Here is a 14,235-nt window from a genome sequence, read left to right on the forward strand (position 1 = left end):
TTTTGTTTTAATTTGATTTAAATAAAAAAAAACTTATATCAGTAATTAATCATGGCTGCACGAGAATCTGGTAGAATAAAGGATGAGTATCAGAAAAGAGTGCTCGATGAAGCTGCTCGCCAACGTAGACAGATAAAAGCATTGGAAGCCTTAGAACAAGATAATTTTCATGATGATCCTCATGCGGATTTAGGTATGTGCATAATAAAAATGCTGTTTAAAAGTTCTATTTGTTTTAATGTTACATTTGTGGTATGAATTGTTTTGACTGTTTTAGTGATGAGCAAGAAAGTTCCAAAATTTCAAGAGACATTAGATAATAGAGGTGGTCGAAAGAAAAAAACTAAGTCAGCAGAATATTATAAGCAACGTTTTCGAAAAACTTTTGACCAATTAGTATTTGAAGAACTCAATGTTAATCCAGATCCTCCAAATTATGCTTCTGCTCAAGCACCGCCATCTCGCTTTCCTGAACGTCAATTTTGTGCAGTTTGTGGATTTCCTAGTAACTATACTTGTATTCCTTGTGGTGCAAGATATTGTAGCATGAAATGCTTAGGTACACATCTCGACACAAGGTGTTTAAAATGGACAGCGTAATAAAAAACATTCTTCATACAAATTATTACAGTCATTCGTAATTATAAATACTACATTAAACACATTAATAACGTTTCATAGTGAAAATTAAAATAAAATTTATATAGTTAATAAGGTATTAGGTGATAATTATCTGAAAATTGTATATGTTTATTGTAAATATATTCGTATTATTACTGTTAATAAGACAAACAAATATAAAATAAATTTCATTATTTTTCAAATAATAATTTGTATTTCTTAATATTCAAGATTGTTTTTTTGTCATTATTTAAATTTTAAATATTAACAGCCTTTAACATTTACTTTTTATTTACAGTAACATTACAGTATACTTGAAAAAGCAAAAAATTTATGGTTGAATATACAGTCATTACATTCCTTTCAATATTGTTATTATGTATTGAAACATACCTCTGGCATGTAGATCTGTTGTCAGACAAGAATATACATATATTTAAAAAAAATATTAAGTAACGCTTTCTTGTTATTTTTTTCGTGGTTTCACATTCACAGTAAAATATAAGTATTGGATAAATTTATAACAAGTATTATTTTATTCACTGCAACATCACAGATAAAATTTCTAAATCGAAACTGTAGGTTATGACGTTGTCTAACAGAAACCGAAGCAAGAAAAAAAAATTGTAATGAAACCACCTACCAAAACCGATCAAGGCACGTAATCGTGGTCAACAAATTACATATTGTAATACGCGTATTTTTTTCTGATTGTGAAATAGCGGCGGGAATGATTTTCATTTGATAAAAACATTAGCCCTCTGGTGGAATTTAGATGAATTTGTGTCTGTAGTGTGTGTCGAAAGAGGGGAAAGAGACAGCAATAGAAAAGTAGGAAGACGTCGAGTGGAAGGACGTGTGTTCATTCAGAATTATGTGAAGTTTAAAGTCGTGAACACAATTTTTATTCCACCTAATGTACGAACGGCTTTGAACGAAGTTACATACGTGAAAGTGTTACGATCTGGAGCACATTATATTGTGTTGTTGGGAAGTAACTGGTTATCGTATAGGTTATAATAATACATAGGCATGTAAAATGTCATAGATGTAACATTTGTAAAAGAAGAGTGGCTAATAAATTATTCACCTGTTATATCCAATAAATGTACGTATGCCTCATATGAGCTGCATTTTATGATTCTTTCAATTGCTCTAAAAGTCGATTCCTAAAAAGGTTACGAAGTTTCCTCGTGCTAATTAACGAACGAATACATTAGTACCTTGTAGACGTAGCTAATTAGGTAGAGAATTGTTTAATTTCATTATACTAGTATTGCCCTTGCTAATATTACATTTTCAAAAGACCGACGAATAACACGATTTCTTGATAAAACCGCGAATTTAGAACATTTAATTTCCACAAACACATTCTGCCCTCTACCGATATATATGAGTATTGTAATGCGATGTTCAAAAATGTTCGCGCGAAATGTCCGTTCTAATTTGCTTCGCTTTTCGATTATCTGAATGAGCACTGAGAGACTGTGCCGATATATCATTCAATGTGATGTGAATTTATACAATTACTACAAAATTACAAAATGCGGATATGCGAGCGGAAAGGAATAACTGAAGGTAAAATTTGTTTACGGATAGAGTTATCAAAATAGTATATAATAGGTTTCAGATTTCTTTGTACAGTTAACAATAATGCACACACTGAATTCTTACAAATGATGCATTTGCGTATTTTTTACTGAAGATAACAATAAGATTTAATTTCGAATATTTGTAATTTTGTAGTGTTTACTATGTTTGCTTTCTACAGGTTCCTTTTATGCATATACTATACAGTAGAACCCCAGGTGATCAGCGGATAGTAGCGAACCCTATTACACACATATGAGCATTGACGTGTAAACTCGGTTTCTCCACAGAAAAATAGTTATTTTGGAATATTGATAAATTTATTAATAAATCTATAAATCAAATGAATTTTTTTCTAAAATTTAATTTTCGAGTAATGGAAATTGGAAGAATTGTAGTATTTCGCTTTTTCCTGTAGCGGATACCAACTTTGCACGTTAGTATGTATAAAAACATACATACTCATATGTCGTATGCATGTACATACTGTATATTTCTATTGATAACGTTTTATTTTATTTTTATGCAGACTTATTAGAGGTAGATTACATGAATTAAATTTTTTCGGACCGCAGATACGGAGGTCCTACTGTATTTTGATACTAAACAAAGGCACTTGATATTTGTTTACTGTTTACAAGAATCATTGTGCATTTCATTCAGACTTTTATTATTGTTTAACGATATTTTACTTTTATACGTTATTCATAACTTTCTGAAGTAAACATAGTCTAATAAATAAAGTTATCATCGTTGTACGAAAGACTTAAGTTTTCTTTGCGTTCTATTATATTTTACCAACACTGACGTGTCACAAACTGTCTCTCGCATTACGATATGTAAAGATAGAGAGTCTTTTAGACATATACATGTATCGCATTTATATCGATATCACGTTATTATACAGTCATTGTGATAATGTAATGTCACTGTAACCTCTAACATGCAATATTATCTGTGATGTCTTCAGTTTCTTTATCAATTAACATTTGTATTTATAGACGGAAATAAAACAGCCGAAGATAATTAGAATAAGCTTCCATGTGTACTCGTCGGAGGCGGAGGTGGAGTTTGCAGCGAAGATAAGATCTTTGCGAACGGTGCAACTCTTTAATTGCAGAAGTTAATTACTGCGTACCACACAGTGCAATAACGATGACGACCGTAGACACGCAGACCGATAAAACTTTATGTCATCTCGATAAACTTCAGAGCACGGAGTTAGCGGAGATTTCGCCCAGTTGTGGATTTCACGATGAAATCAGTCCATTGGAGACTCAGGTAGCCGGACATCCGTCTGACGACAAACGACGCATGATTGGTAAGCACCTGATCGAATTAAACGGTTCGGAGAGAAAGATGTTTAAAACCATAGTTTGAACGAAACGTTTTCTACACTTGGTAATTCGATCAGAAAAATGCTAATGAGACATGCATTGCTGCTGGTGTTTATTATACACTGTCGATTACTTTGGTAGAAACCGGAAGTCCGTCACGAGTTTCAATTTAACGCCATAACTTCAGTTTGTATTACAGTCGGAAGATAACCTGATTTTTACAAAGCAGAGTTCATTGTATGCACTAGGGTGGTTCTTATTTTCAGCTTTCGAATTCTTTTCACGGTGCTCCCAAAATAGTTTCAATTAATAAAAAAATCTGTGTGAAGTTTGAGCACGATTGGATGAAGGGAAAAGGATCTCCTGGGCCGTTAAACATTTAAATAATTACTATAAAACGCACACGAAGTCGATTTTACTCGATTATTCTCTAACCTGTTGATTATATCCGAAAACATGTCAGACAAAAGTTGTAGATCTAGACAAGGAGCATCTTTTATGTTATACTACTTTTTTCGTGCAACTAACCGTTTTCGAAAACAATGAAGAAACATCCGGAAAAAATTGTAAAAATTTTTTTGATTTTGAAAATTGATATGTGCTTTGATTACTTTTTATCACTAAAGACTGAAAAGAATATATATTTTGTATTTTGAACGCTAAAGGACTATTTTTTTTAAATTTGAGAAATTAAAAACTGCACAATTTTTGTAAATTATTGTAATGAAAGTTGATAAATAATGTGTAATAAGGACAAAAAAGATAAGGAATAAGAAGGTTTAATCGAAAATGAATGGTTTATTGATCTTTGATTATATCTGTTTACAAATGTTTGCTTCCAGGCAAAGTTTCCGTTTTACAGCCAGGAAACTGTCGGCGATAAACGTTTACAATTCGGTGTACATACTCTTTTTGCTTCTCATTTTTCGTAAATAATGTATTCTAGTCTTCGATTAATTTAACACCCCTCTCTACCGTATCATTGATAACTCGCAGTTTATTAATTAGTTCTAACCCTTTAATAAAACTTCTGTTTTCAGACAAAGTTGATGGTTCTGTCTGTAGAAGTTTGTCATTTAATCGAAATCTTTTAACAAATGTTTTAGTTTTGCTGGAACCACATATTAGTTTGGCTGCAGGCCTGGCTGCTAAAAGATTACTAAAAAGAATAAAAGTAATGAAAGCACGAAACTAAATCTACGAATGCTTGACCGTATCGTCCCGTCGTTGTTTCTAACACCTTGAAAAAAACTCCTGCCGATGTACCCATTGTACCCTATACTTCCTTGTCTAAACTAGCCCAATTTGAAAATAATTTCTAAAAAATAATAAAGTTCATGAAGTTCTCAAGATATTGAACAAATTTTTTAAATTGTCCTTTAGGGTTCAAAATACAAAATACACATTTCCTTTTATTGATATCAAACAATCAACTTTTTGGATAACCAAAAAATTAATACTTAACAGTAATTTTTTTACTCTTGGTTTTCGTCTTATTTTATTATGTAGATTCATACCTTAAATTTTCTGACATATCGAACACTCCGTATAATACTTAATACGGGGTGTCTCATTTTAAACGAGCCCCTTGGAGTATCTCTTAAATTATTCATGATACCGGAAAATGTTTCGAACAAAAGTTAAAGTCAGTTTTGAGGGGGACATAATTTGATGTCAATAGTTTTCGTCTAATTTAGTCTAGTAACGATGTTTACCCTTTTAAAGCAAGGATTGAAAAAATTACGGAATTTTTTTAGAAAACGTTCTCATAGTATAAGTTTCTATGAGAACAGATGAGCAAAAGTTCTTGAAAATAAAAGTTCTAATTTAAATAGAACTTATAAAATATAAGAATACAAATTTTTCTATAACAGGAACAGATATTTTGTTCATCAATATTAAAACAGTTCTCAGTCATTGTAACGAATATTGAATACTATTCAATGAACAGCATTACAACAATATTAAATAATTATGGTAAGAGGTTATGCCTACCTGCGAGCACGAAAAAAGGCATGTATTTTCGTAATTTATTTTTAAAAAACTTCAAGACTTTTTTAAACATACGTCATTGTATTCGAAAGTGTACATTTTAAAGTGCTTATAATAATTTCTTCAATGCAAAATATGAATACATAAGTGAAATATTAGCGATCACCCGGCGGCGTTTTGCTGTGACCACTGTAACTTCGAGTTCGTTTATCTAAAATAAAAAATCCGAGCAAATTTACCTAATATATTAAATTATCTAGTGTCCGATCGTTCATTATCCTGAAAAATTAATTTACAACAAAATGTTGTAAGTCGTCTGTTCAAAGTCGAAGTATCGATTTTCGCCAAAAAAATCGTTCTTTTTTGATCTATAAAATAAAAACTACACAATGAAATACAAAAAGCCACGACCAGGCATTAGATTTTTATGTATAGAATGAGTCCACCAAAGCTGAATTAGATCGGTGCAGCGGTTTTCGAGATATTTTGGTCACCGATTTTGAAAATGTGGTTTTGAGAAAAACACGTTTAAAGTTTCAGGTCAGGTTTACAACCCAATCAATGCAAATTTTTTATATATAGTTATTCTTAGTATTACGACTTCATATAGCTTTGTCTATTTACTAACACAACCATAAATTGCATTGAGGCACAGTATTCTACCACTTTATATCTCCTCCGAAACTTCCAAGGCCGTATATTTTAAACGAGCATAACTCCGCCAATTTTGGTCGGATCAACTTCAAACTTTCAGACAATATTTCTAAAATGATGTACTATAAGAAAATATTAAAACCCAATTATAATATCATCATACTGTATAGCATAAATTAAATAGTTAATAATACGTAGATGTATACATAGTATCTGTATATTCTATTATACAAATATACATATTAAATATTATATTATCGAATTTTTATGTATTTCAATTGATTTAAGTTGTAAAAAAGTTTATTTAGGTATTATTCTTGACAGGTACTCTCTTTTGTTCAATACTTCTTACGAAACCATTAATTACTTATGTTATGATTTATAGCCTCCAGGACTCTGTGAAATACAATAAAAGGCAAAAATTTTATCGGATTTAACGAGTTTTCTATTTTATTCTGAACTCAATAAGATACTTCAGGGGAACAATAAATTTCTACATTTGCTCCTGTCTTTATAAATCACTTTAGAAAATGTTATTATACATAAAAATCCGCAGTCTACTTATAACATATTAACTTACAGGATAATCGAATAGGAGTTTGTGTGCGTTTAAGTAATTACTTAAACATTCAAGGGCCTAGGGGCTCCTTTTCCCCTTATCCAATCGAGCTTAAACTTCATGTAGATTATGTATACAGGGTCTTTAAAATGTCTCTCTTCCGGGAAATGAGGGGTTGCTGGGATGATTTGAAACCACTTTTTCTATAGCGAAACTGTTATTTGCGCCTTTGTTAACGAGATGTTAACGAAAAACCCCGACCAATCAGAGCGCGAGTCTGCCAGCCGAGTTCCCGCGCTAGCGATGGCTAGGTGCTACGCTTGTACTATGAAGCTCCGAACAAGCAAGTCGGCATGCATCCCAGGAAACCGCGTATAATAGCAAATAATAAAAACATAACAAATCGAACTTTTTATCATCTTTCGTTTATCATTTAAAGTGACGAATGAATGAAACATAAATGTAAGAAAATCATGTGTAACGTAAAAAGATGAATACAAAATTATTTTTTTAAACAGAATCTTTAGGAAGCCCGAAGAAAAATGTAGGTACGGAAACTTGCAGAATTATTGCCGGGAAAAAGTCATATGTAGATTGCGTTAAATTAAAAAAATTATAATCAACAATAAATTGAATAGAACTCACGCTTTCGGAAATTCACCTGCAGCTTGCAGACCTGTGTCAGTAGGTCATTGTACCGATCCTGGTCATCGACGACCGAAACGGTTTATAGCAGGCTATCGCCCAGTCCGCAGGTGATCGCAGGTATACCTCACCAGCCGAAGTTAAGGGTTGTAACGTCAAGTGCGTCCGGGTTATTCCACCGAATACGTATTCACTTCACTGCACGACCACTAACACTGATCAGCCGACACGATCACTTAATGTATTTTTAATCGAACGTGTTATTCGTACGTTAGGAAAATTGGCGGGCCCCGAAACGGGCCGATGGTTTTCAATTTATCACATGTTTTACGTAGCCAAACGCTTGTACAGCAGCAGCCGCATATCTGTTATTCTGTGCGTGCCACCAGAACATTTCGTAATACTCCCGTGAACTGAACATTTCTGTCGCCCGATTGCTAACCGTCTGACAGAATTTTTTCGAAAGAGCTTCCTCTACCCCCAAGTAGTTTCTCATCGTTACATTGTCAGTTCACTCCCACCGTGGCAACAAGTTTTAGGTAAAAAGAAACCAGCGTTCTAGGAAAACACGTGCTTTGCAGAAGTGCAACGAACGAATCGTCGTGCAGTTTCACTGAAGCGGGGACTATACCTGCGATCACATGCGGACTGGGCGATATCCTGCCATAAACCGTTTCGGTCGTCGATGACCAGGATCGGTACAGTGACCTACTGACACAGGTGAATTTCCGAAAGGGTGAGTTCTATTCAATTTATTGTTGATTATTATTTTTTTAATTTAACGCAAGCTACATATGACTTTTTTCCGGCAATAATTCTGCAAGTTTCCGTACCTACATTTTTCTTCGGGCTTCCTAAAGATTCTGTTTAAAAAAATAATTGTGTATTCATCTTTTTATGTTACATATGATTTTCTTACATTTATGTTTCATTCATTCATCACTTTAAATGACAAACGACAGATAATAAAATGTTCGATTTGTTATGTTTTTCTTATGTGCTATTATACGCGGGTTCCTGGGATGCATGCCGACTTGCTTGTTCGGAGCTTCATAGTACAAGCGTAGCGCATAGCCATCGCTAGCGCGGGAACTCGGCTGGCAGACTCGCGCTCTGATTGGTCGGGGTTTTTCATTAATATCTCGTTAACAAAGCCGCAGATAACATTTTCGCTAAGGAAAAAGTGGTTTCAAATCATCCCAGCAACCCCTTATTTCCCGGAAGAGAGACATTTTTTAGACAGCCTGTATATTAAGTGGAACTATTTCGGGGGGACAGCTTGAACGAAATTGAAAAGTTGAAAATAAGAGTCACTCTAATGTATATAGGGTGTTTGACCACTAGTGGGGAAAATTATAAATGGTGATTCTAGACAGTAAAATAAAATAAAAATCAAGAGTAACGAATTTGCGACAAATGCTTCGTTTGTTAGTTATAAGCGTTTAAAAATTCGCCTGAATGATGGCAATCCGCACGGCACGGAGTGTGACGGGGTAGTGCTGCAATGGGCCGACAGACACTTTAAAGCAGGCAATGCGGTATGTTCATGTTGTATCTATATTTTAAAAAGTTGGTCGCTTAAAATGTTGTAGGTATGTTGCGCAGGCCGGATGGTCGTGTACTTAAACCTGTCGTTAAACCATTACTCGGAAAAAGGGAAATTGCATTCTACGAGAGCTTAGAAGAATCTGAAGATCCTGTTATGTTGCAGTTAAAGAATTATGTGCCAAAATATTATGGTACAACAGAGTTACAAATCTTTGGCAAACGTAAGATATTTAGTATTCCAATTCTTTCAGTTTGATATAATTATAATATGTCAGTTTCTTCTTCTCATATTATTTTCTAAATTTTTTTGGAATGAAGCACGTACGATAAATACACACGCATGCTTGGTGCATAAAACATGGAAGATTAGATCTTTCGACATTGTTTTAGTCAAATACTAAGTAAAGTAGAGAAATAATTTTTTACATTGAACAGTATTTTTTCGAATTAATTATATGTATACATAGGAAATAGCGAATCGTGTCAAAGATACGTGTTTACAATGCGTGTGTAATGATCTGCATGCCTTCAAAGAATTAACTTATATTTATAAAATCAGAAATGTACTAATAGAAGTCGAGTATTAGCAAACAATTTATGATTGGATGTACTGCACGGGTTCGAGAACTTAAGGTGGTTCGTGCCAAATTCGAAAGATTAGATAATTAAATTCATACAGATTATTTATTAGAACGAAAATACACACACACAAAAATTGAGTTTTCAACGCGGCTCTTATGGCAGTCTTACGATTTCTTACCGGAAGTATAATCCTTTCTATTCACCAAAATTAGAAGTGCTAACTAAATACTAGGTACTGAAAGTATAAATCCTGAACTTTCTGATAATGAACTAAATCTTATACCATGCCGAACATTCCAGGAAGATATTTGACAATAAAGTCCAGAATATGTAGGTTATTGGGACTATGTGGAGGACTTGGCAAAGTTGCTGAAGTACTTATTTTGTGTTTTAGTGAATTTTAAATTTTTAAATTATAATGCACAAGAATATAATGAACTTCAGATATAAGAATATTGAATATTGACTATGCGGGAAACCTGAACACTCACCACGTATATATGTAGATATGCGTGCAAAAGCAACGTTGCCAAACGTACCAGAAACCAGCAACGTGGAGTCATACGACTAACCAAAATATATTTTTTATTTACAAAATAATGATGAATGATCAATGGAAATGTCGTTGAATCTTATAGATGTAATTTGGATACATTATTAAAATGTATTAGAGGGTATTTAATAACAATTATTAATATGATGCTTTATTGACTAGAGAGTCAGGTACGAACCACCTTAATCTGCACGAGTTATACATTACTAGAGATAATTACTCACGTTGTATAATTTTTAATAACGATCTTTGTTAATTTTATGTATGAAATTTAAGGAGTAACATTTCTTACGCTGAAAGATATTATCGATGGTATGGCAGAACCATGTGTGATGGATATAAAGATAGGTAGACGTACCTGGGATCCTTTAGCCACGCCGCAAAAAAGGGCCACGGAAGAATTAAAGTATGCCGAATCTAAACGAACTTATGGATTTTGCATAACTGGATTTCAAGTATATTGTCTCTCGTCTGGACAATTAAAAAAGTTTGGCAAACATTATGGCAAGACACTTGATGCCAAAGGTGTCATAGAAGGTATATTATGCAGTTCAAATAGTATCATTATTTAGTACTAGAAACGCAGTACTTTTTTTTTTTTTTATTGAAAATATTATACAGTAAATCCTCGATGAGTGTTCGCTGTCGGACGTAGCAGTTTAATTAGCCTTGATTACTGCTCCACATTTTATTATGAATCTTACTGCTCAATCAATTCACTTAAACAGTTGATGTTCCTTTACTTATTTTAAGCAAAGTACAATAATCACTGGTTTAAGGTTTACTGAATCTGGTATACCTAATGGTGTCTTTCTGCTCTTAACTCAAGTCAACTGATTCTCAAGTCAAGATAACTGATGTATGAAAAATAAATTTTTCATAATTTTCCTTTTCTCTAAACATCATTGTTTTTAATAGTCTGTGAATAAATTTTTTGAATACAAATGAGTCCGAACGGAGCATCACTTGGGAAACATAACAAAACAGAAGAGACAAAACTAAACTTCTACAGGTGTACAGTGAGGTAATTTAAGTTTCTTCTATCCAAAAGTTTTTATTCTATTTACATTATTAGAACTACTGCCAATGCTGCATTGCGTACTATGATTAAATGGGATGGTTAGCTTATGATCTCATTATCCCGTAGTCAACCAGTGATGTGTCCATCTTGTTTATTAAAATGTATCCATAAGTGAATGAACTTACAGAGATTAAAAAGAAATAACGTGTAACAAGGAACAGATTCCCAGGAAGTTGCGTTCATTTCGCAATATCACAGTCAGTTCATTCCATTAACAAAATTCACTTAAATCAGGAATAATACGTAGATTAAGATTCACTTGTAGTAACTGTGGAACGAAATGTGGGAGAACGTAAGTCTGCAAAACAGACTTACTCTTACAGGGAAACATACCGATGTGACAATCACCGATTTTGTTGTAACTTCGTGATAAAGTAGTTCTCATAAAAATATTTAACTCTGATTTAATAATGTCGGGTAAAGCTGTTGTCGGTCAAAGCTGTTGTCGATGAATTGTTGTCGGTGAAAACAGTGTCGATGAAGTCTGTGTCGGTTATTTCAATGGGACCCCTCTGTCCCACTCGGTCTCTACGTGTCCTGTTTGCTGTCATCGTTACGCGGTCCGATTGTGTGTCGAGTTTCTCGCTTCGGGAGCCATCGTACCATACGACAATGGATTACCTTATCATTGTTTGTTTTTCTAGTTACAGAAGACTTTTCACAATTTTTGTTAGTTATTTTACAATTTCCAAACCCAATCTTTTCAAACGTGTTGGGAGGCATGTGCATAGTCTCAATCAGGGACTTCTATCGAAACGTAAAATACCGGTATTTTCGGTTGTACCTTCGCCCTGTATAACCCTACATAAGCCCTACCCTTATAGAAACCGAAATAATACCGGTATTTATTTCGGTTATTGGTAATATATCGGTTTCGGTATAGCTTTGATGGCATATTACCGGTATCAAAATCATACCGATTTAAGTCCCTGCTCTCAGTGGACCCGATCTCATCGGCTAATCGCAGCCGACGTTGGACGAAAACAATTAGTTCTATACGGTATCAATAGCTGTAAAGGCGAGAAAATCACTTGGATTGACCGAAACAAAATAACCTTGAGAATATTAATCTTCCGACCCGTGTTTACCAAAACATTTTTTCATTATTTGACGAGTATTATATACCCTAAAAGTTACGAACGAAACTTTATATAAGAAAATACTCTAAAATCTGCAATTTATCTTCACAGATGTTCGAGAGTTGTCTTCTTGTTTATTGTGTATCTAATTGTAGGATATTCTGTATAATTTAAAATACTTAGTTTGAGATCATATTTCGACATATTTCCATTACAAGTATGTTGCCAATGTCTACAAATATCCTCGTCAGGATAAAATGAAAATTATTAAAATTTTCTTTTTCATACGTCAGAATGCAACTGTTTCGCGTTATGATTCGTCTACTCTAGTATTCGTCGTAATTTAAGTTAACATTGCAGTCTTTTTTCGTTAACAGCCTGGTTCCGAACCTACATACAAATATTGTGCTTTTTAAATGCTTGATAACTGTGTCGGTAGAGATGCATATATTCGGAAAATTTCCTAGCGCTTTCTTGTTATTTTTATTGCTTTGTAATGATTTCCAAACGAAAAGTGAATCTTCAAAGTTTCTAACTCCTTTGGAGAATACTTTGAAGCAGTAAGTTTAAAGTTTAAGTTCCACGTCGAATGAACATCTTCGCTCTTACGAATTTCGGGTATTTGCATCTCTATAGTCACAAGATAAATACAGGGTGTCCCAAAATAGCTTCGACTCCCGGAAATTAGGGGTTCCTGGAACGATTTGAAACAATTTTTCCCTTAGTAAAAATGCTATCCGTGGCTTTGTTAACGAGATATTAACGAAAAACCCCGACCAATTAGAGCGCGAGTCTGCCGGCCGAGCTTCCGCAATAGCGTGGGCTGCGCGCTGCGATTGGTAACCGACGCTATCGCGGAAGTTCGGCCGGCAGACTCGCGCTTTAATTGGTCGTGGTTTTTCGTTAATATCTCGTTAACAAAGCCTCGGACAACATTTTTTCTGAGGAAAAAGTTGTTTTAAATCACCCCAGGAATCCCTCATTTCCGGGAGTCAAAGCTATTTTGGGACATTCTGTATATACGCAGTAAAAGAGTTTTCAGGACACATGAAATATTTTGTCTTTATCAAGTACATCGAACAGTCCCTTTTTTTCCTGCGCAGCACTGAAAATGTTCCTGAACATAAGTCCAGCAAGACCGCCCTGCCGTCAATTGATCGTGCAGCTTCTCTCTTTCCTGTGGAAGATCTTGCTATTCTTTCGTACCCAGCGGTTGTTCCGCTTTTATTCTAGTTCTCTGTTGGTGGCGTATGACGCGAAAAGACTACAACATTATCTACGTCTGAACGAAACGAATACCAGAAGATCGACCAGTCACGTGGCCAATTCGTTTCCCGCCACGAGCAATCATGCAACCGTATCGAATGTGTTCAGAGACGTGAACGAAGGTACCTGCAATACAATCATCGCCGATACGAACAGAAACCGAACGATGGAGAGGGTTCATTTCATTAAGCGGAGTATCAGCTTAAGAAGCGACAGCGGGACGACGGGGAGAGAAAAAACATTGAACAGGAGCGGGTCCTGTAGTCCAGACTTTAGAGTCGATCGGTTTTGTCACACGCATTCTTACATCAACAATTTTGACGACGACATTATTAAGATGAGGGAGGATTACAACGATCTATTGAGCAATCTCAGTAGTTCCTCAGAGGAGAAGCTGAACTGGGTTAGGATTAATATGATCGACTTCACGCACGTCTTCCCAGCAGAGGATCGGAATACGTTGGATTTAAATTATTTGGAAGGGATTGAGAATTTGATTAAGCTCGTGGAGATGTTTCTGGTCCCAAAGGATAACGCCGCATAATTATATTTGTAGTATCGTAGAAGTTGATGTTACTCGCTCCATTTTAAATTACAACAGGAAGTGTTATCAAACTGTATTTTATATTCTGTAATAAAATTAGATTTATTTTACGTTGGAGCCAGTTGGAACTGCAAACAGGAGCTCGTTATTCGTGTCGATGTGTACAGTTACCATCTAATCGAAC

At 34.5% G+C, this 14,235-nt stretch overlaps 2 protein-coding genes across 2 annotated transcripts; both read left to right on the plus strand.

Moving 5' to 3' along the window:
* The first annotated feature begins 45 nt into the window (after positions 1-45).
* On the plus strand, positions 46-657 carry LOC107188184 (zinc finger HIT domain-containing protein 1). The gene is made up of 2 exons (XM_015576437.1): positions 46-193; positions 278-657. Exons 1-2 carry the CDS (start codon positions 52-54, stop codon positions 598-600), a joined length of 465 nt encoding a protein of 154 aa, XP_015431923.1. The 5' UTR covers positions 46-51; the 3' UTR covers positions 601-657.
* Positions 658-1,657: 1,000 nt separating this feature from the next.
* LOC107188186 (inositol polyphosphate multikinase) lies at positions 1,658-14,104 on the plus strand. Its single transcript, XM_015576439.1, has 5 exons — positions 1,658-1,729; positions 3,213-3,532; positions 8,991-9,167; positions 10,358-10,618; positions 13,345-14,104. The coding sequence occupies exons 2-5, from the start codon at positions 3,367-3,369 to the stop codon at positions 14,049-14,051; spliced, it is 1,311 nt and encodes a 436-aa protein (XP_015431925.1). The 5' UTR covers positions 1,658-1,729; positions 3,213-3,366; the 3' UTR covers positions 14,052-14,104.
* The last annotated feature ends 131 nt before the right edge of the window (positions 14,105-14,235 follow it).

Source organism: Dufourea novaeangliae, unplaced genomic scaffold (genome assembly GCF_001272555.1).
Source record: "Dufourea novaeangliae isolate 0120121106 unplaced genomic scaffold, ASM127255v1 scaffold130, whole genome shotgun sequence".
Classification (NCBI taxonomy): Eukaryota; Metazoa; Arthropoda; class Insecta; order Hymenoptera; family Halictidae; genus Dufourea; species Dufourea novaeangliae.